The sequence below is a fragment of the Microtus oregoni genome, unplaced genomic scaffold (genome assembly GCF_018167655.1).
Source record: "Microtus oregoni isolate MIOR12 unplaced genomic scaffold, Mior012 000003F_ref0000135, whole genome shotgun sequence".
Lineage (NCBI taxonomy): Eukaryota > Metazoa > Chordata > Mammalia > Rodentia > Cricetidae > Microtus > Microtus oregoni.
Genome location: NW_024543062.1, coordinates 58,078,629 through 58,104,756, shown reverse-complemented (window position 1 = coordinate 58,104,756; position 26,128 = coordinate 58,078,629). Strand labels below are relative to the sequence as shown.

The 26,128-nt window shown below is 39.9% G+C and overlaps 1 protein-coding gene across 3 annotated transcripts in view; it reads left to right on the top strand.

Annotated features, from left to right (window-relative positions):
* Zranb3 (zinc finger RANBP2-type containing 3) overlaps nt 1–26,128 on the top strand; it is a 179,379-nt gene that overhangs the window by 83,401 nt on the left and 69,850 nt on the right. For all 3 annotated transcript variants that reach the window (XM_041648188.1, XM_041648189.1, XM_041648187.1), the window contains exons 4-8: nt 2,221–2,399; nt 4,810–5,041; nt 9,665–9,750; nt 23,724–23,895; nt 25,830–25,946. In XM_041648188.1, the coding sequence (XP_041504122.1) occupies nt 2,221–2,399; nt 4,810–5,041; nt 9,665–9,750; nt 23,724–23,895; nt 25,830–25,946 (786 nt within the window). The remainder of the gene's footprint in view (nt 1–2,220; nt 2,400–4,809; nt 5,042–9,664; nt 9,751–23,723; nt 23,896–25,829; nt 25,947–26,128) is intronic.

Here is a 26,128-nt window from a genome sequence, read left to right as displayed (position 1 = left end):
ATAATTGACTTGATAAAGTTCCCATTTTTTCTTTAATCTCACTCATTATTTGAAACTTATTTTTTTATGTTTCTATCTTTTTTCTTTTGAATAGTCTGTCATGCAAAGCCTATATCTATTAGTCTTTTTCTTCAGACTTGTTTATTATAGTAATTTCTTCTTTGTAAATGTAAGGATTGTTGTGGTGTAATTTACCTACATGGGTAAATAAGGTGAAGTAACATCTTTTTGTTTTGTATGTATTCCATTTTTAAAAATTTTTTCTTTTTTCCTTTCTTTCTTTGAGACAGGATTTCTCAATAGCTTTGGAGCCTGTCCTGGAACTAGCTCTTCTGGACCAGACTGGCCTCTAACTCACAGAGATCGCCTGCCTCTGCTTCCTGAGTGCTGGGATTAAAGGTGTGTGCTACCACTGCCCAGCTCCATTTTTTATTTTTTAATTATGTGTGAGAGTGGAATAGTTAAAGGAGAAACAAAAATATATGTTACACGTTTATTATCTTTAATATACACCTAATGTAGTCAAACTGCTGTCTTTCTGTGAGAAGCTTAAATAACAATTCCTGCCTAAAGGCTCTAGGATTACATAGAAATAAAATTAAAATTTTACGTCCAGAGGCAGGCAGATCTCTGTGAGTTCGAGGTCAGCCTGGTCTACAAAGTGAGTTCCAGGACTGGCTCCATAGCTACTAATCGAAAAACCAATTTTTTTTTTTTTTTTTTACTTCCAGCATATTTAGGGATGCTGAATTCTGCTTTCATAACAAGCCCCAGCCAAATCCCTTATATTGAGAGAACAAACACAAAACTATCTTAAGAAAACAGCTGCATTGCCCATACCCGTCCTGCTTCGGAAGATATGCCCAAATACAATGAAGTTTCTACTTGGTAGCCATGAAACACAGAGACTGTCTGCAAGTGGCCACTGCAGTTACTGGCCAGACTTTTCTGAGCACTAGCTCTGTCCAGGCCTGCTAGCATTACAAAAGTCTCCAAGTGCTGCTTCGCTTCCTCACTGACCAGTTTGTCCTCAGCATAGTATGTGTGACATATGTGTGTGCTCTTGTCTATACATGGAAGCCAAAGGAAGATGTCTAGTGTCCTGCTATGCCACTCTCTGTCTTTGAGACAGGTCTCTCACTGATCCCGACTCTTCTCACTGATTAGGCTCACTGGCTGGCAAGCTCCCAGGACTTCTCTCTCCATCTCTGCCCCTCAGCACTGGGACTACAGACACATGCAGACATGCCAGGGGTTTTTTTGCATGGGTGCTGGGAATTCAAACTCAGTTCTGCTTACATAGCAAGTGCTTTTGTGCACTGAACCATCTCTTCAGCCCGTTTGACTGTGTTTATTAAACTGTCCGTGACTTCTGACAATGTGTGCAGACATATCACTGCTCTGAAATCAAGGTGCCGTTTCACTGCCGCCTTCCCCCCACTGTCTATGCTTACTGTTTTGCCTTTTCCACAGTAACATGCCAACAGTATCATAGACAGCAGTAATTTGCTTCTTTTTTAAAAATCAGGGCATGGGTTGTTGGAGGTTGAGCCCAGTGCCTTCCACTTGCTCCTGATCTGTGCTGAGCCACAGCCACCCCGCACATTCTACTCCCTTTCATCAGTGAACATTTGACTAGAATGCTCCAGGTGAAACACACTTGAATTGTCTTTAGTTTTCGACTGTTGTGGAGAAGACCTCTTTAAAAGTTCATTTAGCAGCTTCCTTTTCCATGGAAACAGCTTAGAAAGGGCTGGTGGGACTAGCATAGAGATGGTCAGAGGAAAAAGATACCACAGACCTGGAATCTCATCCTAATTTTGTATCAGTTAGCTGTGGTTTAAATAACTCCAACTCTCTATCTTACTTTTTCTTTGGAAAACACGTATGACTCACAGTTACTTTCCTTTAAATAACATGGTCTTCTGCTCGGCAGGTAATGCATTTATTGTTCTGTTCTCAAAAAGGAGAAACTACAGACAAAATCGGTATAATGTTTATACCTAGGGGTCATCTGCCTTTAATTATAATCACAAATGATCTTTAAAATAGTATAATATCTTTAATGACTCTTCAAGTTCCTAGCAATCTTGAACTTTTTAATAACTATATATTCCAATTGCTATAAAATTCTTGATGTAACACTCTTTAGTATTTAGTAATTTCTTTCAGGATATATGTTTCATTTGTAACATATAATTTTTAAATTTTTTTATTCAGATGGGGCTAGGGAAGACAATCCAGGCAATTGCAGTTGCTTACTTCTACAAAGAGGAGTGGCCTCTGCTGATAGTCATCCCTTCATCTCTGAGGTACCCTTGGACAGAAGAACTAGAAAAATGGATCCCAGAACTAGAGCCACAGGAGATCAATATCATCATGAACAAAACTGACATTGGGTAAGAAGAACTTACTTGTCTTGAAGAAAAAGTATGACCAGATGTGATGGTGGCACACACCTTTGATCCCAGCATTCGGAGGCAGAGGCAGGCAGATCTTTGTAAATTCAAGGCCAGCCTGGTCTACAGAACAAGTTCCAGGACAGCCAGGGCTACACAGAGAAGCCCTGTGTTAGAAGGAAAAAAAAAAAAGGATGGGGGTGACACAAATTACCACTTTCTGGGCTTTAAAAATAACACCTCTACCAGAAATAAGTCTGTTAGATCTTAGATCCTTCCTGGTAATATTGTTCCGAACTGTGTCATTTCACACTGTGAATATAAATAGTGTCTGTAGGGGAACTTCAGGTTGCATGGAGAAGGAGGAAGCAGACAGCATAGATGTAGAATATTTTACCTCTTTTAACCATGGAGCCCTAACTCATTAGCATTTATATGTATGAATCCAAGACAAATTAGGCCCTATTTGCATTACTATATAATAAAATGTAGGCAATTCTTGTTAATTGGTTACTTCTCCAGAAAAACTGCATAAAATTGAAAAGATACAAATTTAGAGAATGTTAAATGTTTAAGACTCTCTTATTATCTTAATTTAAATGTCTATATTGACATTTTCTTTTTTTTTCTTTCTTTTTTTTTTTTATTTTTTTCGAGACAGTGTTTCTCTGTGGCTTTGGAGCCTGTCCTGGAACTAGCTCTGTAGATCACAGAGATCCGCCTGCCTCTGCCTCCCAAGTGCTGGGATTAAAGGCGTGCGCCACCACCGCCCAGCTTGACATTTTCTTAAAATCTATTTTTTGACATCTTTTTTGGCATTGGATCATCTGCTTCTCATTATTATTTAGGAGAACTCACTCTTGTGGTACCTCTTGGTACTGGCCTTTGTTTATATACTGTCTGGATGTGGTAGATAGGACCACAACATAGGTGTGTACATTTTTGGAAGATGTTAACCAAGGTCATAAAAATTTACTTGGTGTCTTCTAGATCCTTAAAGAAGTAGATTTGGATCTGTACCAACCTATGTTGGTATATGTGTACCACATAAAGAGATTACTCCTAGTGCCAGCTGTCAGCACTATACTAGAAGCCATCAAGATGGCTAAAGTGACCTCTAATACCTTTATCTGATGGATATTATTCACAGTATACCCTAGTGGCTTGTAAGCCCATACTTTTCTTCTGTGGGCACTTCTGCTATCTGAGCACATGGAGGAAATCATAATTCTCTTAGATGTGTCCAGTCCTTCAAATACTACTCACAAGTTAGGAGCTCTCACTATTTCTGTGGAGGATAGAAAATGGGTCTAGAGGGTCGGGGATGGCCGTGAGAGTAAACACTTGCAATCCTCAGCCTCAGTGTAAGTGGTGGATGGGCGTGGTGGCTTGCCTTCACACTAGAGAGGTGGGTGGAGACAAGGAGTCTGACCAAGAAACTGGGCTAGCATGTTAGCCTGCCAGTAATCCCAGTCCTTGAGTTGTGGAGAAAAGACATGGAGCCCCAGGGCGAGCTGGCTAGCTCGACTAGCCAAATTGGAGAGCTCTGAGTTCAGCAAGATGCCTTGGATATTGAATAATTGGAGAGTGGTGGAGGAGGATGCTTCATATCAACCTCTGGCATCCCTTGCATTAAGCAAGCACATTCTTTCACACCCACACATGCCTACATGCATACAAGCACACATGCACAGAATAAGAAAGCGGCAGGTGAAGTCCTGTATTGTTAGTGATAATAGAGAATGAAAAAGCGGTACATTTTAGTGTTCATGAGCTTGTCTCATTACTTCATTCTACACTAGGAGCAAAGTACTATGTGTATGAAGATGAGTTACACACATTTCCTGCCCTCACTGGTCTCATATATAGTAAGAAAATGTGTGTAGGAATAAATTCACAATAGAAATTAAAGATGTTTGCAGATGTGTATCATAGAGAGCAAAGGCTCAGAGGGTCACTTTACTTTAGCACGGTGGCCCTCTGTGTAAGGGAAGGGTCCTTCTTTGAGCTTGTTCCATCACTGCAGCACCACAGTGCCTGAGGTCTGTGTCAAATGAGATGGGAAAGACCAGGAATGTGCAGAGGGCAGCTCTGTTAGGTGCTGTTCTGACAAAATACCAACAGCACCCAGGCTGACAAATGATGCATGTAAGAAAACATTGTCATAAAGTAACATTCTTGTCCTGGTAAAATGTGGCTTTCTAGTTATCAAAATCTTCCCAAAACCACTTGACCAGAATTCTAAGTCTTGACTTAACATATTGGAGAAATGTAAAATCTGAACTATGTGAATAGTTGAGGTTCAGCAGTAGGACCGTCTCTTTCTCCACCCCCAGCCTAGAGTGTTGTTTTGCTTGTGATAGATTCATTGAGATAGATATTTTTTAAGCAGGCGAATTTTCTTTTCTAGGAGAATATCAACCAGCAGAGTGACCGTCCTAGGCTATGGTCTCCTAACCACAGACGCAGAGACTTTGATAGGTGCACTGAACAGCCAGAACTTCAGAGTCGTGATAGTGGATGAATCACACTACATGAAGTCCAGAACTGCTGCCCGCAGCCAGATTCTCCTGCCGCTGGTGCAGAAAGCCAGGCGAGCCATTCTTCTTACGGGAACCCCCGCTCTGGGAAGGCCTGAGGAGGTACTAGAATTTCTGTGCTTTGAGTGTAATAGGAAAACTGATTCTGTCTTCTGCTTGGCAAGTTTTAGTTTCAAGTTAGATGCTTCAAATGCCAAAATAGGAGATTGGGACTCTCCAGGGCACTGTTAATGGTTAAACACTATTTTTCTTATAACTGGGTTTACAAACCTATTTATTCGTAAGTCTTAGCCTTACTTACAAGTAGGTATAAAATAGTTTTCCCTTTAGGATAACGTTTATTTTTCTCTCTTTTTTTCTCTTTGCTTTTTAAATTGTTGTTTTTGTTGTTATTTGTTTGTTTGTTCTGACCCGAGGTCTTATTACGCAGCTCTGACTGGCTTGAAATGTGTTGTGTAGTAGACTCGTTGTGATCGGCCTACCTGATGCTAGGATTCAAGGTGTGCACTACCACGCCCAGTTATAAAATCTCTTTATTAAGTGTGTATTTTCAAGGCTGATCACATGTTTCTGGGGCTTTGTTACTTTATCTAGTTTATGTAAAAAAGTCTTAGAGTTGGATTTTACTGTATATGTATATGTGTGTATATGTAGCTCTCCACTTTCTTTTTGGAGATGGCTTCTCACACTGAGCCTGGAGTGCCATAATTTCGCTGGGCCAGCTGGTCAGTGAGCTCCGGATATCTATGTCTACCCACTACAGACCTTGTCTATAGTTCTTTATCCCCACTAGCAGCTACACTTAGGAATGTGGAAACAAGCTAGGGCGCACTGCGGGCCGGTTGAGGTATCTAGTTAGACTAGGCCATGTTCAGAGTGTCTCCTTCAGTCTCCCTTGGTGCCTTCTGCACATTTTGTCTGAGGAACCTAATTTACTGGAAAACATTTGTGTTGACCGAGGTTTCTATCCCGCCCAGTCCTGCAGTCGTTAAGTCCCAAAGAATCACACAGAGGTCTACATTAATTATAAACTGATTGGCCCATTAGCTCAGGCTTCCTACTACTTAATTCTTTTTTTTTCCTAGTTAATTCTTATAACTTATATCAGCCGGTAATTCTTGTTTGTGTTAGTCACATGGCTTGGTATCTTTTTTGGCAAGGCAGTCACATCTTGCTTGCTCTGTGTCTGGCTTCCTTTGCATCTGGGTAATGACTGCAGACTGAAACTTCCCTCTTCCCATAATTCTCATTGCCACACCTCTACTTCCTGCCCATTCGCTGTCACTCCGCCTATACTTCCTGCCTGGCTACTGGCCAATCAGCATTTTATGAAAATAATACAACTGACAGGATAAAAGACCATTGCCCCACAGCACAGTTGTGTATAGTATCATTCCCTACTACTGTGTATCTCTGTGATTCGTGGTAGAATTCCTTATGCATTGCTAATTTTTGAAAGCTTTTGTTTCATTCGATAATTGACTACCGTTTAGTTTGTGTTAATGATTGTTTGAAGAACCAACTTGGATTTGCCAATTTTCTCTCTTTTCTACTTTATTTATTTTCATCGAAATGCTTGTGTTTTCCTTCAGTGCTTGCCTTCTCACTTAGCTTGCTCTTCCCTTGATAGCTGGGAAATTAGGTTGTTGATTGGAGATCTTATTTTCATGTTAACATAGGTTCATTCAGTAATGTGGGTGGTTCTTTGTATGTGAAATGCCAGGTGTTGAAAAATTTATGAAAGTAGAAAATAGCTTAGTGCTTGCCAGGATCAGGTGGGAAGGTGGGTTTCTTTTTAGGATGGTAGCAGTGTTGTGTAAAAAGCAGTGTTTGACGTATGTCTTTGTGAATGTGCTAAAAGTCACTGAATTTCATACTTGTAGAGTGAACTTTATAGTATATTAAATATTATTAAAGCCATTATGTTAAAGAGCCTATTAAAAATAACAGTAAAATATTATTGTGTGCAGCCTGTCAGAGTTGTAAGATGAAAAAGCTCGATAATACTATTGGCTTACATGTTAAACTTTAATAATTTTTAAAAGCATATGTCTAGGCTGGGAAGATAGCTCAGCAGGGACAATGCTTAATGCACAAATGTGAGGTCCAGAGTTCAATCCCTGGGACCCCATACAAAGTCAGGCAGTAATCCCAGTGTGAGAGGAGGAGACAACGAATACCCCAGCAAGCTGCTAGCTAGACACGCAGAAATGCAAGTTCCAGATTCAGTGAGAAACTCTGTCTCAACTTATAAGGTTCAGAATAATTGAAGAAGACACTGATGTTAGCTCAAGCTTCCACATGAACGTGCACACTACACACAGAGACGAAAATACCAAAAGAAAAGGAAAAGCATAATCCTTGGGCCAGTGATGAAACTTAGTAGTGTAGAAATTGCCTACTGTGCATCTGTGTTTAACCCCAAAAACCACCTGTTCCATTTCTAAAATTAATTCATCTAAAATTATATCATATAAAACTTTTCCGATAAGAATGCAGCTAGAAGGTTGGAAGTCTGGTGTCACATACCTTTACTCCTGGCATGCAGGAAGCCATAGCAGGAGGATTAAATGTTGAGGCCAGCCTGGTTACATAATAGCTACATAAATACCCCATTTCAAATGAACAAATACATATGAATGCACAGATAGATAAAGAGATGACTAATACTCATGTATAACATATATACACAAATATAATTATATGAAATTATTAATTTTATGACTGCACAAAAGATAGAAATAGCCTGTTTATTCAGTAACAGGCATCTATTTAAATATTTTGTCGGGGCTGAAGAGATGGCTCAGCAGTTAAGAGCACTTGACTGTTCTTCCAGAAGTCCTGAGTTCAAGTCCCAGCAACCACATGATGGCTCACAACCATCTGTAGACTCCTTCTGGTATGCATGAAGACTCATATACATAAAATACATGAATAAATAAATTTTTTAAAAATAAATATTTTGTCATATATAAACCTTTTCTTAACATGAACATACTTGGTAGTGTGGTAGATGATGATCAGATAACCCAATAATTAAAGAATGTGCTTTCTCCATAATCACTGTTGCTTGGAAATTTACACTTTAAAATTATGTATTTAATATAAAGGAAAATCACAAAGGAGTTTCTTTGCTGTTATACAGAACTGTGTTGCAATTATAGAATGTAATTTTATTTTAAAAATGTAAGCACTTTGAAAATCAGAAAAAAGGCTGGGTTTGGCAGTGGTGGCACACGCCTTTAATCCTAGCACTCAGAAAGCAGAGGCAGGTGGATCTCTCTGTGAATTTGAGGCCAGCCTTATCTACAGAAAGTTTTAGGAAAATGGCCTATTTTTATGAATGGTAAGTGCAATGCTAAATTGAAAGCCTGACTAATTTTTTTTCACATAGACATATAAGACATGATAATAAAAAAAGAATATCTAGGAAATCAATGTCTTTACAACAAATTCATGGGAATATTTAGTTCTTCGTGATATTTAACCCTGGTTTATACAGCTGTATCTAGTTTGACAAGTGTGAGGTTTTCTGTTCTATACCTGGTACTTCAAAACAAGTAAGTTAATCATTGTTTGAAAGTGAAAGGAGATAATTGAAATGCATGTAAAATAATTTCCTATGCCTGTTTGTATTCTCAAGGATGGGACTTAAGGACTACAAATCTTAGGCAGTCATAGAGAAGGCATAAAGGACGATAAGGATTTTAATGGTATGCGACACTTAGGGCATCAGAGATAGAGCTTTCTTCCCAAGCAAACCACCAGCATAAGGAAACACTATATGGAAGCATTCCTGGTTTTTGTAAACTTTATCTCTCTGTTCACAAGATAAACCCTGGAAGAATATTTGCTGATCATAGCAGTAGCCAAGACACAGCCTATGCATACCTTGTACACTGCTGTTCAGTCTCAGCATGACCTTGGTCCTGACACATTTTTGCTTTATTGCCTAGTGTGTTCCACTGGTCTTCTCCTTTATGTTGGAAGTTAGTGAAGTCCTAAATGAATGTGTTTTGTTTGTATTGTTTGACATAGGCATGAGCATGTCAACTACTTACACCTTTGCTCCATGGGAGTGGGAGTAGAACAGCCAGGGAGGCTAAGAAGTGCAATATTGAGAGCAAATGTTGACCGGGCACAGAAATGTCTACCATATCTCTCTGCTCTTGGATGTTTATGTCTAGAAGACTGTTTCCCCACAGAGAATGTTTACGAAGATTAGCTAAGCCTGTTTCCTTGTTCAGCTGTATAGAATACCCCTGCCCCCTTGGTTGTCTGTGTGTAATAGCTCTACCTCCTTCATTAAGTGTAAGCAATAACCCTGCTCCTTCTTCAGATGTATATATTAAACATGCTAGATTCCAGAATTTAAAAAGTTCTTTATTATTATAGCACTTTGCTTATATACTTCTTTTTTAAAAAATTACCTGTGATATACTTTTGTAGTAAAATTTTCATTGTACCATAATATGATTGCCCATATGTGAACACAATTATATATACAGTGGCTGAGAAAAATCTTTTTTAAAGTATGTATATATGTGTGTGTATACATTTTTTATCCCTGAAGAATGGATAGGGTGGGAGTAAAGAGAAAGGAAAGGCCTTGAGGGAAAAGTATTTTTGCTTTTATACCTCTTAATATTTTTTTTAATTTCTTTTATTACCATAATAATTTAGTTGGAAAATCGCAATATATTAAGAACATTTGTATTGTTCCAGCTTTTCATGCAGATTGAGGCTCTCTTCCCACAAAAATTTGGAACTTGGATCGAGTACGCTAAAAGATACTGCAATGCACACGTCAGGTAGGATAATTATTCTCCATAAGCCTTTATCTGCACAACCTTGAAACTCTAAACATTAAACACTGTTATCATTCCTCATTCCAGTGGTCTTCAAACTTACTGTAGCTGTGAAAGGATTTCTTTAAGTAAAAATTTGCATAGGTGACCTACATATAATGTAAAAGAAATAGTAGGTGTTGTTCACATGCCTTTGATTCTAGCACTTGGGAAGTAAAGAGTCGAATCGCCAGAGGCCATACTTGCCAGTACATAATGAGTCCTTGCCAAGGATGAAAGAAAATGTGCCTGTTCGTGAGATGTGTATGTACATGAAGGTGTGTTGTCCTGCTATTCGTTTGACTGTGTGGGGTGTCAGGCTTAGATGAGTCAGGAGTTGGTGTTACAGTGATGTCTTAGTTACTGTTCTCTTGCTCTGAAGAGACTCTGTTACCAAGGAAACATAAAAAGAAAGCACTTAATTAGCAGCACGCTTACAGTTTCATGACCATCATGGTGGGAGTAAGGTAGCAGGCAGGAAGGTATGGAGCTGAAGCAATAGCTGAAAGCTTATGTCTACATCCATCTGCAAGTTGGAGGAAGAGAGCTAGACAGGGCCTAATATGGGCTTTTTTTTTTTTTTTGGTTTTTCGAGACAGGGTTTCTCTGTGGTTTTGGAGCCTGTCCTGGAACTAGCTCTTGTAGACCAGGGTGGTCTCGAACTCACAGAGATCTGCCTGCCTCTGCCTCCCAAGTGCTGGGATTAAAGGCGTGCGCCACCACCACCCGGCCTAATATGGGCTTTTGAAATCTCAAACTGAGAATCAAACATTCAAATATATGAGCCTATGGGGACTGTTCTCATTCAAAGCACTGTAAGTGAAGAGGTGTATGGAACCTCGTATCAGTCATTCCAGGAGCCTTCCTGCACTGTTTCTTGTTATGTGTTGTGATATTTTTGTTTTAGGAAGTTACCTTAATTCAGAGTTTTAGTTCCTTTTAGATACAATTATGATTCCCATACATGATCCTGCCTAATATTTGTATTGTTCCCATGACAGGTCTGACACAAATCTAGGTGTTGATTAAAACAAAAAAAACAACTGAACAAACAACCTTAATGGTGACTTTTGCACTGCAGATGCCAAATTTGTTTACATGATATATATTGCCTACATTTCCCATTGGACAACTAGAACAGGTTAAACATTTAATTTGCATGTCTGTCCTATTGTGTCTTTTTAAAAATTTATCTGTTTTTATTTTATGTGCATTGGTATTTTGCCTGCATGTATGTCTGTGTGGAGGAGTCAGATCCCCTGGAACTGGAGTTAGAAACAGCTGTGAGCTGCTCTGTGGGACTGGGTCCTCTGGAACAGAAGCCAGTGCTCTTAGCTGCTGAGCCCTCTCTCCAGCCCCCTACTGTCTGTTTCTTAATTAGTATCTGTCATATGACAACAGAAGTGTGTACCTCACTTATTAATGCAAAGAGAGAAATTTTTCATCTTTGTGAAATGCTGTGTAATGGTGTAGGTTATCTTCTGTTTTCTTCTTACTTGATAACGTCATTTCAAGGGCAGGGCATTGTGCTCCTCAAAGGCATTTTCTTTCTTTTTCTTTTTAATTATGTGTACATGTGCATGTCTGTAAATGGGTATATGCTTATGTGAGTGCAGGTATCATGGAGGCCGGAATAGAGAGTCAGACCTCCTGGAGCTGGCATTTCAGCTATCCAACATGGGTGCTGGGAACTGAACCTTAGGTCCTCTGAAAGAGCCGTATGTGCTCATAAGGGATGAGCGATTTCCAACCCTTTAAAGATGTTTTCTTCTACACCCATTTCAGAAGTCTTTCTATTCCTTTATGTCTTTACCTTGAAAGCACTGTGGTTCCATAATCTTTTATTCAGATCAAGGCATTTCCTGACATTTCAAGTTAGGCTGTGGGATGCTATATTTTCATCCACAGTGTTTTTATTCTGGAAAGGTGTCATTTTCACACTATAATTTTACAGAATGCAATTATGGATCGTTATTCCATCCTAGACCCATATTTTATATTTGAAATGTCATGCTGCATTCAAAATAAAGTTTTAGTGAAATGCTTGAGCAAGAATGTTACTTTGTCTTTAAAGAACTTATTAAATTCCAGAGACATGCCCCAAAGAAGCATGTTAATGCATATAGAATCTGATGAAAGAATTTAGGGTGTAATTAACCAAATACCACATACCCCATATGATTTGAGAGGCATAGGGAAAAGGGATTACTCAACCAGATACCCTTACCCAAATGCCATACATTAGTCACTCTCCTGAATTCTATGTAGAGGCAACTATGAATACACACAGGATCTGGAGAAGGAAGCACAGTGAAGAAATTGATTAACATTGTTCTAGCATGGGAAGGTTTAGAGCCCACTTAGTCCCCATGTGCACTTTTGGGGGTTAAATCACTCACCCTTTGTCTTGCTATTTTCTTTTGTATTTCTTCCCCATTGTTCTTGACTTTTTCTCTCAGCATGAGAGACTTCAGAAGTGGCAACTTTACTAAAAATTCCTGTACTTAGAAGAAGACGTGTGACTGATGCAGCCAAGCATCCTCCAGCAAGAACTCTCCTTAGAGCCGGGCGATGGTGGCACAGGCCTTTAATCCCAGCACTCGGGCGGCAGAGGCAGGCGGATCTCTGTGAGTTCGAGACCAGCCTGGTCTACAAGAGCTAGTTCCAGGACAGGTTCCAAAGTCACAGAGAAACCCTGTCTCGAAAAACCAAAAAAAATAAAAAAAAAAAAAGAAAAAAAAAACTCTCCTTAGTGTGTGCTTTGGAGCCAGATCTCTGAGTTTGAGGCCAGCCTAGTCTAGAGAGTGAGTTCCAGGACAGCCAGAGCCATACAGAGAAGCTATGTCTCGAAAATCAAACAAAAATAATCCAAGCTTTCACTGAATTGTCAGTTCAGGCCCTAGCTGTATAATTGTAGTTTTGATGAATGTCATGGAAAGGGGGGAGGAAGGAAGGGAAGGGTGCTGTGGCTGAGGGTGCCAGAGCAAACCAGTAAAGACAGCTTAGAAGCATCCTGTGAGCAAATATATTTCCTTCCTTTTCAGGATGTGGGAGTTATGTATGCTAAAGCCAGAACAAGAGAACTCACTGCTACCTTGAGGAACTAAAGCAAGTCCAGCTCAGCTGAACAATCATTCTAGAGCTAAACCAAGATCTTTAGACAAAGACAGCTAGTTAGGAGTTAGACAAAGATAGAGTTAGATAGGAGTCAAATTACAATCTTGTTCATCAGAATGGGAATAGGAAGACATTGTGGGTGTCTTCTGTTTTTCTGTTTCTTTTGTGAGTGTTGCTTCTTGTTGTGGGTTTTTTTTTTAGTTTTGTTTTTGTTTTTGCAATAGAAATACATAAGAAAATGTACTATTAAATACCATTTTAAGTATAGTTTGATAGCCTTAGATACATTCATATTGTTGTTGCAAACCATCAGAACTTTTAATGCTAACATATTTCATCATCCTAATCTAAATTCAACGGTGGTCTCCATCTCTTAATTCAGCCTTTGCCCTGTGAACTTGTAAAGTGTGGGAGAGTCATGTGTAATAAGATTTACAAATTTCTTTGTTATTTTTAGGACTATATTTTTACATGGCTCAAAATCTTAAACTAATAGAAGAGTAAGAGCATTCATATTTTTGGAAAAGAGATTAGTGTATTAAAAACATAAGCATTTTTGTACTTTTGAATTTTTACCCTTTTTTCTACATAAATATTTGTATTTTTTTCATAGTGGCAATGTCATATTGTAGAGATTATACTTTAGTTCCAGAGATGCCAGAGATATGAGGGAGTTTGCATCATTAAGTGGCATATTATTGGGGCTGTAACATACTTTCTGGAGTAATAGGGCTTAAGGGAGTTTACATTTTCTTATCAAAGACATGTCTTGTTGCTGCATTTAAAGAAATGAAGAAGTAGGGGGTTAAAAATTCAAAAGTTGACGTGGTCTGAACTTGTGCAGGATGGAAATTGAGACAGTGAGATTAGTAACATAGGTTTGTTAGCGATGCCGAGTTTCCACCTCAGATCAGTAACACAGATTAGTAGTTGAGCCAGTCTTCTCAGGGTGACTTTCCACAGCAATGTGGTATAGGCCTAAAGTTCGCCTAGAGTTGGATCTAACACTGGGAGTTTTGTACCAACTTCTGATAGATGAGGGGATGAAGGACAAGGAGGACTAGTTATCTTGGTTAGACTCAGAAGCCAGCGTGGGAACAGAAAGGCTGTAACAGTCACGTGCCCAGAACATCATGATGAGCAGGGTACCGTGCAACATAAATGAATGGTAGAAGAATTAACAGAGACTAGAATTATTATTGTTGTTGTTTTTTCTCCTATCTTGTATTTAATAAACCAGAACTCTGAAATAAAGATTTTTTTTTTTTTTTGGTTTTTTCGAGACAGGGTTTCTCTGTGGTTTTGGAGCCTGTCCTGGAACTAGCTCTTGTAGACCAGGCTGGTCTCGAACTCACAGAGATCCGCCTGCCTCTGCCTCCCGAGTGCTGGGATTAAAGGCGTGCGCCACCACCGCCCGGCTGAAATAAAGATTTTTATTTCATAAAATATCAGTATTTTCACGATTAGGATAAAGTAAACATTGTTTCTGTCTGCTACTTGTAGTTGACATTATAAATGGTTTCCATAAATACAAAAAAAAGAAATAGTCTTCCCGGGGAGCACACCAAATGGTTATCCAATACGGACTGGTCAGCCCTGAAAGCATACACATACAAGTAACATTATATGGACTGAGGAGGTTAGATCTATCTATTTAGGAACATACACGCACGCATACGCACGCGCGTGCGCACACACACACACACACACACACTCACCAAAATTAAACAAAAAGAGGCCATGAATTTGAGGAGAGGGTAGATGGGAGGGAACAGACAGAGGAAAGGAAGAAATGATGTAATTATGACCTCAAAAGAAAAAAAATTTTAAAACATGACTTTCAGTTCTCTCTTACATCTTTGTTCTTCTTGTCTTTATGAGCGTCTATAAGCCTACTCCCTACACTGCATTTTCACAGCTATAATCTCACCCAGAAATCAGCTCTATCTGAAAAGCTAAAAACTACTCTTGGAGGTTGAGAGATGATTCAGTACTGAAGAGAGCTTTCTGCTCTTGCAGGTAACAAGAGTTCAGTTCCCAGCACCCACGTCAGATGGCTTTCAATCACCTGTAATTGCTATATTTACTGTAAAGTGGTGAGGGTGAGGACTGCAGAGAGATTGAGTGTGGAGTTTATTACAGATAAAGGGAATGGGAAGAGAAGCCAGGTGGTGGTGGTACATGTCTTTAATCCCAGCACTTGGGAGGCAGAGGCAGGCAGATCTCTGTGAGAACAAGAGCTAGTTCCAGGACAGGCTCCAAAGCTACAGAGAAACCCTGTGTGGAAAAACTAAAACAAACAAACAAACAAAATAGAAATGGGAAGTTAAGAAAAAATGGGTCAGAGAGGAAGGGAGGGAGAAGGAGAGAGACAGAGATCTGGTTCTTCAGAAGAATGGATGGGAAGAGAGAGAGATCAGGAGTGGGTAGAGCTTGTATCTTAAAGGACCTTTGCACTTGTGTACACATTAGGATTTGGGGCTGGCCAGGGGACAGCCTGGGTACTTCCTGCCAGATGACAGGGCAGGCCAGCATAATGCCTGAATTCTAACAACTACAGTTCCAGGGGAATCTGTTGCCTCTGGCCTCCAAAGGCACCAGTACTCATGCGCACAACCTCCTGTATATATATTTTAAATGGCTTCATTTCTACTCCAACCCAGCAGCTGCTTCTTATCTACCTGCCAAGGCGATGCTGGCCCTGCAGAGCAGCATTTCAGGCATGCTGTAAAAGATGTTCTAATTCCAAAATGATGAGACAAGGACAGAGTGAGGTGTTCTGAACAAAGTCAAATATTTTACTAAATGTTACAAGGATGCCAAAATCCATATGTTAGTAAAATGCCAGAAAGGAAATTCTGCATTGATAAGATGTCTAACTGCTGATTATAATGATCCTGCCTTTGATGAAGAATACAAACTGGACCATCTCAAAGAAAGGAGAGAATTCAGATAACCAGGAATTCCTGCTGAGAAAAGGCTACCACTCGCCACATTCCTTACTGGCCTGTGGTATTTGTCTAGGGTTGAGGCCTCCTGAACGTTACCCCTTCAAGTTAGCATGTCTGTTGGTGTCATCCTTGTTCCTTAGGAAGCATTTTGACAGATAAAAACGCAGTGTATCCGGGAAAGGGTGAGCAGAATAATGAGAGGGTCCACACTTAGCTCCACTACCACCCATATGATTGACTGCCTTCTCTATTTAAGACTCTGTTTCAGACTTTCAGGTGAGTGGAGACAAGCGAGATGGTGAGATGCTGCTCAGCCTTTTTTTTTGTTTTCTTCTTTTTTTGAGACAGGGTTTCTCTGTGGCTTTGGAGTCTGTCCTGGAACTTGCTCTTGTAGACCAGGCTGGCCTCGAACTCACAAAGTTCTGCCTGCCTAGATGGTGCTCAGTCTTACAAAGCTATTGGAATTTCGGAAAAGGAGACCTTAGGGGAACAAGTTCTTAAATTAAATTTAAAGATTTGTCACATTTTAAAGGAATTAGACTTTTTTGTCTTTGTGTCACTAAAAGAAAACTAGGTCAGTAGTGAAACCTATTTAGGTTGTAGATTTTGGCTTAATGTGAGAACTTTAAAATTATACATTCTTATGTATGTAGAATTGGAGGAGAGGGCTCTGAGGACCAAACCCCTGTCCTCATGATTGTATGGCCAGCACTTCGCTTACTGTGCAGTCCTCCTAGATGGCTTGTCTAATTTCTTCCAGGACTGTTTGGTAGAACTCAAGAGTAAGTCCACCTGGGCCTGGTGTTCTGTTTTATACCTGAATATTAATTAGCAATTCAATATTTCAGTAATGCAGATGTCCTTGAGTTGTCTCTTCTCAACCTAACGCATCTTGTGTGTGTACTGCACGGTAGCCATAAGTAAAGAAGTGGATATTATTGAGCAGCAGCATTTCTCAGCTCTATTCCCTAATGTCCACTTTTCATAATGGATATTCAATACTCCCTTGTTACACTGGGAGGGATTTTATAGGCATAACCATATATAGCCACATGTAATTTCAAATAAAGAAAGAATCCAACATAATGCAGAGAGAAAAATAAAAGTTAAGGTAACTAAAAACATGTACTTTAATATGTAAGTAGGTTGAGACTATATTAGAACACAATTAAAATGAGTATAATAAATAAGTTTGTATTTATGGTTATATGAAATCTAAAACTTCTTCAATTGTGTTATATGCACTATTATTTTATGTGCTACCAAAAGATAATTTCTGAAGTTAAACTGATGTGCTCATATGTAAATTCCAGGTATATAAATTTAGAGAAATATAAATCATAAAATTGATGAAAATTTGGTGGGTTTAGAATTGTGGATACTGTTACTACGGAAGCTAATATAACACAACTGTGTCTGTATGATATAGCCAGTATACCACAGCTGTGTTTGGATGGTAGCCAGTACTACACTGATGTCTCCAAACAGTAGTTAATAAATCACAGTTATATGTATTACAGCTTAGCCACCAGAGTATTTTTGGGGTCATTGGCCTGGTTTTCCACATCGACAAAGTATTCTGAGTTGAGTTTCCCACCAAACAATGTGGGATATCCCTTTGAGCTAACGTTATTTACAATATCTAGAAAAATGCAGTATATAATAAAATTGTGTAGTATGATAGGAGCGGTGGGCTGCGTTCCTGCCCAGCTCCCCACGTGGCTAGCTTTATACCCAAAATAATTATCCGGAAACTGTATTCTTTTAAACACTGCCTGGCCCATTAGTTTTAGCCTCTTATTGGCTAATTCTCACATCTTGATTAACCCATTTTTATTAATGTGTGTAGCACCACAAGGTGGTGGCTTACCAGGAAAGATCTTAACCTGCTTCCATCTCAGAGAGGAGAGCTATGGCATCTGTCTCACTGCCTTCTTCCTCCCAACATTCTATTCTGTCTACTCCACCTATCGATGCTGCTGTCCTATCAAAAGCCAAGGCAGTTTCTTTATTAACCAATGAAAGTAACAGATAGACAAATGACCCACCTCCATAAAAATTGTTCAAAAATAGTCTTCTTAGCTGCTATTGCCTGTTCTTAGGCATAAAAGGAGTAGATTTATTATTTCAGTTCTGCTCACTTTACACTTTTGTTTCTGGGCTGCTGCGATACTTGTCTTGACTTTGTCTCCAGATGTGAACTTCTGTGCTCTCTCTATGTTTATCCACCCTGAGTTTGAAGCCAAGAGCAATCATCAAAGTTTCCACATGTGTGAAAGTATTTTCACTTAGTTTTGGAGCTTTGTGTATGTATTGCTTTAATAAAAATATTCTTTTAAAATAAAGCTCTGAAATGTTAACAACAGTACCTAAATGTCATATGCTAGTCCAAGTAGTCTCTGAAGCTAGGCCTGGTGGAGTACTCCTGTGAGTGATCTCAGCACTTGACAGGTCATCCTTGGGAACATATTTACTGATCTTGAGGTCACCTTGGGCTCCATGAAAAGCTGTCTTTTAAATGTAAAAAAAAAAATCATGAGGAAGGAAGAAGGGAAAGAGGGGGAAGGAAGGGAAAGAGAGGAGAGGTATTGGGTTGGGTGGGTGCAGGGGAGGATAGTGGCTGCAACAAAATGTGTATATGGACCCCTGCTGAGACAGCAGAGGGCCTGTGATTTGTACAAAAGTAATTCCTCATTTACATAAAGGTCTACAGAGATTAGTGCAGACACCTTGGCCATATGGTTTTTTCTCTATGCACTGCTGCATATTGCTATTTTTAGCCATCACCTTTGGTTGCTAGAAGCAAGTAGTAAAAATGGTACTTGAATATATAGTGCTCCAAACAGATGAAATTTTTATGGTTTTATGAGATTTTTAAATTTTTGAATTATGTGTATATGTGTATCTGTGTATTGGTTTGTGCACAAGTGCAGTGACCTCAGAGGCCAGAAGAAGGCTTCAGATCCCCTGAAGCTGGAGTTACAGGTAGTTGTGAGCTGCCTACCATGGGTTCTAGCAACCAAACACTGGTTTTAGAAAGTTAGCCTGTGCTCTTTACTGTGAACTGTCTCTCCAGCCCCAATTATTTATGTTTGTAGGTATAGGTTAAAAATAAAATAAGGAGGAAAACATTACATAGTAAACAGACTGTTCAGCTCTTTTCCACCCCACAACATTTATCAGTATTGCTAACATTAGATATATACTTTAAGTATCCACATCATGGTATGATGTACAAGCTAAACAATATTTCTTTTTTTATTTTTTGTTTGTTTTTAATTTATTTTATCTTAAGTGAAGTATAATTATATCATTTCTGCTTCCAATTCCTCCCATGCCCTTTCCTGCTCCCTCTTAAATTCATGAGCTCTTTTTCTCTAATTATTATTGTTGTACACACACACACACACACACACACACACACACATGGTTGTACACAGAGACAAGGTTTCTGTGTGTAGCACTGGCTGTGCTGGAACTCACTCTGTAGACTAGGCTGGCCTTGAACTTCAAAATCTGCCTGCTTCTGCCTCCAGAGTGCTGGGATTAAAGGTGTACCCCACCACACCAGGCTTTATTTTGTATGGAATTTTCAGGGACCCAGAATAACCTAAACATGAAAAAGAAAAATTGACTAGAAGGCTTGATTTTACTGATTATTCATGGCAGTATGGTAGTTATACGAGAACAGATGTCTAGGGCTGACAAGAGGACTCATATGGTGAAGGTATACTTGCTGCCAAATCTGATAGCCTGACTTTGAATCCCAGGATCCACCTGGTACAAGGAGAAAAGTGACTCTCAGAACTGGTTGTCTGACTTCCACATGTACTGCACCATATATAAAATAAATAAATGTAAAAAAATGTTTAGGAAGCCGGGCGATGGTGGCACACGTCTTTAATCCCAGCACTCGGGAGGCAGAGGCAGGCGGATCTCTGTGAGTTCGAGACTAGCCTGGTCTACAGAGCTAGTTCCAGGACAGGCTCCAAAGCCACAGAGAAACCCTGTTTCGAAAAACAAAACAAAAAAAAAATGTTTAGGAAATATATTCAGCCTGGTCGTGGTTATGCTCACCTTTAATCCCAGCACCCGGGAGGCAGAGACAGGCAGATCTCTGTGAGTTTGAGGCCAGCCTGGTCTACAAGAGCTAATTCCAGCACAGTCAGGACTACACAGAGAAACCCTCTCTTGAAAAACCAAGAGAGAGAGAGATACCATCAAGAAATTGAACTGGGCATGGTGGGATATGTTTGTAGTCCTAGTGCTAACCTGGCTGAGGCAGGAGAATCACAAAATTTAAGCCTGCATGGGTACCTTGAAAAGATTACTCACAGAATGGGAAAATATTTGCAAATTGTGCCCTTGGTAGATGACATGTGTTTAATATGTATATAGCTCTTAGAACTCAGTACTAAGACCAACTCAACTAAAGTGAGCAAGCAATTTGAATAGACATTTCACAATAAAAGATATGTAAATGAGCAACAAACACTTAAAGATGCTTTCTGTCATCAGAGGAAGTGACTGAAAACTACAAGAGAGATATGTATACCTGGTAAGACCCACAAGACCAGATAAGATATACGTTGGTGTGGAGGAATCGTGTCCAGCACTGGCGGATATGTCACATGGTGTATCCTGGGTTCCCTTCTCTATAGTTGATAGGTGTATGCATTGCATTCTGAAAACCTAGTAATTCCTTCAGTATCAAATATTACTGTTTCAGTCTTCCAGCCTAGAATATACCCAAGGGAAATGGAAGTGCACAACTTGGTCACTTTCCTGGATGCCTGGAGCAGCTTTATTCATTAGATATAAAACTTGGGACCATACCAGATCTCTTTCAGTGGAATGGCTAAAAAGTTGTGATCTATTTGTACAATGGAATTTCATTCAGTCATTAAAAGGGTAGAAGATCCATTAATGCTGCTGTACATGGGAATTTTTAAAAAAAAAAAAAACAGTATTTAGTGAAGGAAAGCGGCCATAAATGAGCATTCACTATATGGTTTCACTCATAAATAAGAATCAAGAAGCAACTTAATTGGAACAAAATCTAAATAAGTAAGCTGGGTGTGGTAGCCATCATCTTAATCCCAGCATTCACGAGGCAGAGGCAAGACTCTGACTCAGAAACCCACATAGTCTACATAGTAAGTCCCAGGATACCCAGTACTCAGTAGACCCTGTCATAATACTACTACTACTACTAATAATAATAATATCCTCCCAAAATGAGTAAAGTAGTGTTTGATTAGGGCATGGGGGTCTTCCTTTTTCTTCCTTCCTGCCTCCCTTCCTTCTTCCCTACCCCCATCTTTGCTTTCTAAGAAGTGGTCTTATATAGCCCAGGCTGCCCTCAAACTTTTTTTTTTTCCGAGACAGGGTTTCTCTGTGGTTTTAGAGCCTGTCCTGGAACTAGCTCTTGTAGACCAGGCTGGTCTCGAACCCACAGAGATCCGCCTGCCTCTGCCTCCCAAGTGCTGGGATTATGCCCTCAAACTTAATAAGTTTGATGTAGATGAGAATGGCCTTGAACTTCTGATCTTCCTCCCTCTAATGCCTGGGTGCTGATATTACAGGTGTGAACTACAATACCTGATGTATGTGATTCAGGGGCTAGAGCCCAGGGCCTTACGTATGCCAGGCAAGCATTCAGTTGAGCTGCAACCCCAGCCAAGGACATAGGATTCCTTCTTGAGGTGATAAAAATGTTCTAAAATCTGTGACAGTTAAACTGCTTCAAATCTATGCATATCTAAAAAGCCACTGAACTCTGCATTTGTCATGTTTTGTATAGAAGGGTGAATTCTGTTTTCAATAGGGCTGGTGAGGTGGCTCAGCAGGTAAGGAACTCACATGATGGAAGGAGAGAACTGACTCCCACACCTTGTTCTCTGACCTCCACACATGCACCATGGTGCATCCCCATCCCAAACAAACAAACAAATGTGATTTTATAAAAGTTATCTATAATCACTTTCAAATATAATGGCGAGTAATCAGCTATTGTTGGGTGGTGGCTCTTCTAGCCCATTCTGCATTTCCCTTTGCTTCCCAAATATGAGGCTGGGAATTCTTTTGCTTTAAGACTCTGTCTCACTTGCCTGAAACTCCTGACATAGACCCAGCTGGTCTCAAACTCAGAGTGGTAACCCTGCCTTTGCTTCCTCAGTGGTGGAATTGATCACAGGGTGCAACCACTCCCAGCCTCCAGCCTCGTTTAAGAATAGTTTTGTTCTTTGAGAATTTTATATGTTCATACAATGTATTTTGATCATATTCATTCCCCCTTAACTCCCCCTCGCTCCTTCCAGATCCTCCCCCACCCTATTTCTCAAGCTGCCAGTGTTCTTTAGAGTAAGTGCCACCTCTGGCTGCTTGGCATCTGATGAAAAGGTGTAGTGGAGATAGATTGCAGTCAGAAATGGTTTTTGTAATCTCTGCTCCATGCCAGTCATACGGTTTACAATAAGCTTGAGATAAAACACCCAGGAAGCAATTGCTCATGCTGCTTCTTTCTGTGATGCATAGTCTCCAGAAAGAGTGGAGAGGCCTCCCCGTGACACTTAACACTGTACTGTGGCATTCAGATATTAGATTGCTCAAACTTCAAGCTGGGAATGGACTTGCCTAGCATGTGCGAGACCCTGGGTTCAACCATTAGTGTCACAAAGGAAAAAAATGCTCAAATGTCGGCGCTTCTGAACCTTGGATATTGATTTCTGAAGGAGGCAGACAAGACCTGTATGTGCCTGTCAGTATGGCAATTTGTGCCTGTCTGTGTACAGTCTTATCCCATGAACCTTCAGATAGTGTGCTTAGGAGTCCATTTTAAGGGCGGTGGTGGTGCCTTTAATCCTAGCACTTGGGAGGCAGATTCAGGTGGATCCCGTGAGTTCAAGGCCAGCCTGGTAGACAGAGTGAGTTCCAAGACAGCCAGAGGTACACAGAGAAACCCTGTCTCACAAAACCAAAACAAACAAAAGTCTGTTTTAATTCAGACATTTCATTCTAAAAACAAGAATAAAGAGCCCTTCCAACGTCTTCTTTCTATGGTAGCAGTTTCGAATCTTAGGTTTCTTTTGTTAATGATGTGGTTGAAAGGGAAAAAAAATCTGTGACAGAATCAGGTATTGGCAAGCATTTTCCCAGTGTTGTTTTGTTTTGTTTGTTTGTTTGTTTGTTTTTTACAAGGCAGGGTTTCTCTGTGTAGCTCTGGCTGTCCTGGGTCTTGCTCTGTAGACCAGGTTGCCCTGGAACTCAGAGGTCCTCCTGCCTCTGCCTTCCTTAAAGACATGCACCACCACTGCTCAGCATTTTCTCAGCTTAATCTGTACACAAATCTTTAAATATGACTACACAAAACATTAAAGAAAGCAAAATATTTCATTAGCATGAAAATATGTCAGGCTGGTGTAGCTCAGTTGGGAGAGTGCCTGCCTAGTATACATTCATAGAGATCCTCATGCCTTAGTCCCTTGCCCTAGAATAAGAGTTGTGAGGATTATACTACTTAGGTAACTTTGATTTATTTTTAAATTGTGTGTGTGTGTGTGTGTGTGTGTGAGAGAGAGAGAGAGAGAGAGAGAGAGAGAGAGAGAGAGAGAGAGAGATTCTGAGGCTATCACATGTGAGCCATCTGATGTCAGTCCCAGACTGAACTTAGGTCTACTGCAAGATCACTGTGCCATCTTTACCACGGAACCATCTCTTTGGCCCCTTAGACTAGCTTTTTGAAACTGGTTTTTATTTGGAAATGACAGGAAACAGGGCCTTTGTTCCTTACTAAAAGGAAGGACATACTGCACACATGGGTTTCCTACTCTGGCATTGAGCTTTGCTGTCTGTCTTTTCATCTAACAGATACTTTGGTAAAAGGCGCCAGTGGGATTGCAGGGGGGCATCAAACCTTGTTGAGCTTCACCAGCTGCTAAGTGACATAATGATCAGAAGACTAAAGAGTGAAGTCCTAAGCCAGCTGCCCCCCAAAGTCAGACAGCGCATTCCATTCGACCTCCCGCCAGCAGCTGTCAAGGTGAGAGCCTGTATTTACTCGAAAGTCTTACTTCAAACCTTATGAATTAAGCTATTAAAGATTGTATATCATACTTCACAGAAAAGAATGCTTTCTTAAAACAGGTTTGATTAGTAGATGTCTATTGGTTTTTATCATTTCAGGAAAAGCACAAGAAGATTTTAATTTTAATTATCAAATATTTGAACAGATAAAGTTCCTAGTGATTCAAAAAATTTCTACTGAATATAGGAAAAACCTCTATGATTTTAAAACTATATAGTATTAAGGATTCATGATATAATTAGTAAGAGATACTGCGTTTCATGTTCTGTGGATACACATACACACACAAAGCTGGGGCTGAGGCTGGGGGTGACGGCTCCGTGGGTGAAATGCTTGCCATGCAAATGTGAGGACTTGACTTGGGCATCTCAGAACCCAAGTAAAACTGGTACCATAGTAGGTTCATCTGTAACTCCAGGGCTGCCGAAATGATATGGGGCAGAGACATGAGCCTCCAGAAACTTTCAGGCCATAGCAGTGAAGAACAGCAGACCCTGTCTCAAATGAGCGGGGAGGTGAGACCCACACACTAGTTGTCCCTGACCGCCCCAGACACATATGCCATAGAGTGCATGAATGCATGCACACACACACACACACATGAAAAAAATTTAAGTATAAATAGCTATATCGTAGAATAACTTGAATATAGCCCTGTTCTTGAAATCTGAAATCCAGTGGTACCATTGAAGGATGTAATATTTAGCACATATGAAAGCCAAATGTTTGTTTTTCCTGTTCCTCAACTAGATTTAATTTTGGATAGCACTGTACCTATACAGTTTCTGGATGTGACTGAGTGAACAAGAAGTTGTTACATCTTAGAAGTTAAATAAGTGTCTTCTAAACATTGGATACTATGGTATTTCTCAAATAAGAATGATCTTATTTTCTTTACCTGCTATTTTAACATTAGCAAGAAAAATGAAATAAAGAATCAATTTATGATCATATTATATTTTATGTAACTAATGTTTCTTTCATCCTTATTCTTGTTTAAATAATACATCTTACTACCAATATAAATTGCACCACCCTGTTTTCTTTCTTTCTTTCTTTCTTTTTTTTTTTTTTTTTGATTTTTCGAGACAGGGTTTCTCCGTAGCTTTTGGTTCCTGTCCTGGAACTAGCTCTTGTAGACCAGGCTGGCCTCGAACTCACAGAGATCCGCCTGCCTCTGCCTCCCGAGTGCTGGGATTAAAGGTGTGTGCCACCACCGCCCGGCCCACTCTGTTTTCTTATATGTTCAGATCTTTTTCACTTCATACACTGATTTTAAAGAGGAAGTTTCAGTTGTTTGAATTATGGTGTGATATAGCTTGTCACTGCCTTCTCTCATTCGCATAGACATCTGGCCGGTCTCTGCATTGTGATTTTAGATGAACACATTGGTATCTATGGGAATTTTTTGTTTTGTTTTTTTTTTTTTGTTAGTTTTTTGAGACAGGGTTTCTCTGTAGCTTTGGAGCCTGCCCTGGAACTAGCTCTTGTAGACCAGGCTGGTCTCGAACTCACAAAGATCCACCTGCCTCTGCCTCCCGAGTGCTGGTATTAAAGGCGTGCGCCTCCACCACCCAGCGGGAATTTTCTTTTTATAACTTTCTATAGCCAGGCAGTGGTGGCTTTAATCCCATGCCTTTAATCCCAGTACATGGGAGGCAGAGGCAGGCAGATCTCTGTGAGTTTGAGGCTAGCCTGGTCTACAAGAGCTAGTTCCAGGACAGGAACCAAAGCCACAGAGAAACCCTGTCTCGAAAACAACAACAAAAACAAAAACAAAAAAAACCTTTCTATACAGAGAAGGGGGAAGTAGGACCTGCCGTGTAATTGAATTAATTGTTCTGTTCTTGATGCTGTATTCTTAAACAATGTTGTTCCTTTCCATGTAGGAACTGAATGCCAGCTTTGAAGAATGGCAAAAACTAATGAGAGCTCCAAATTCAGGTGCTGTGGAGACAGTTATGGGGTTGATAACGCGCATGTTTAAACAGACTGCGATTGCCAAGGTACTCCTGATTGGGCCGTTATATATTTGTTTTCATAAAAAGTTTTCAGTGCGTTTTAATTTACCCAATTGGTTACTTATATGCTTCAACATGACTCTCCCATTTTTAATTATTATGGAAAACCAAACTATTGAAAACAGACAGCAGTATGAGAACATTACTTTTTATAGTTTCCCATACAC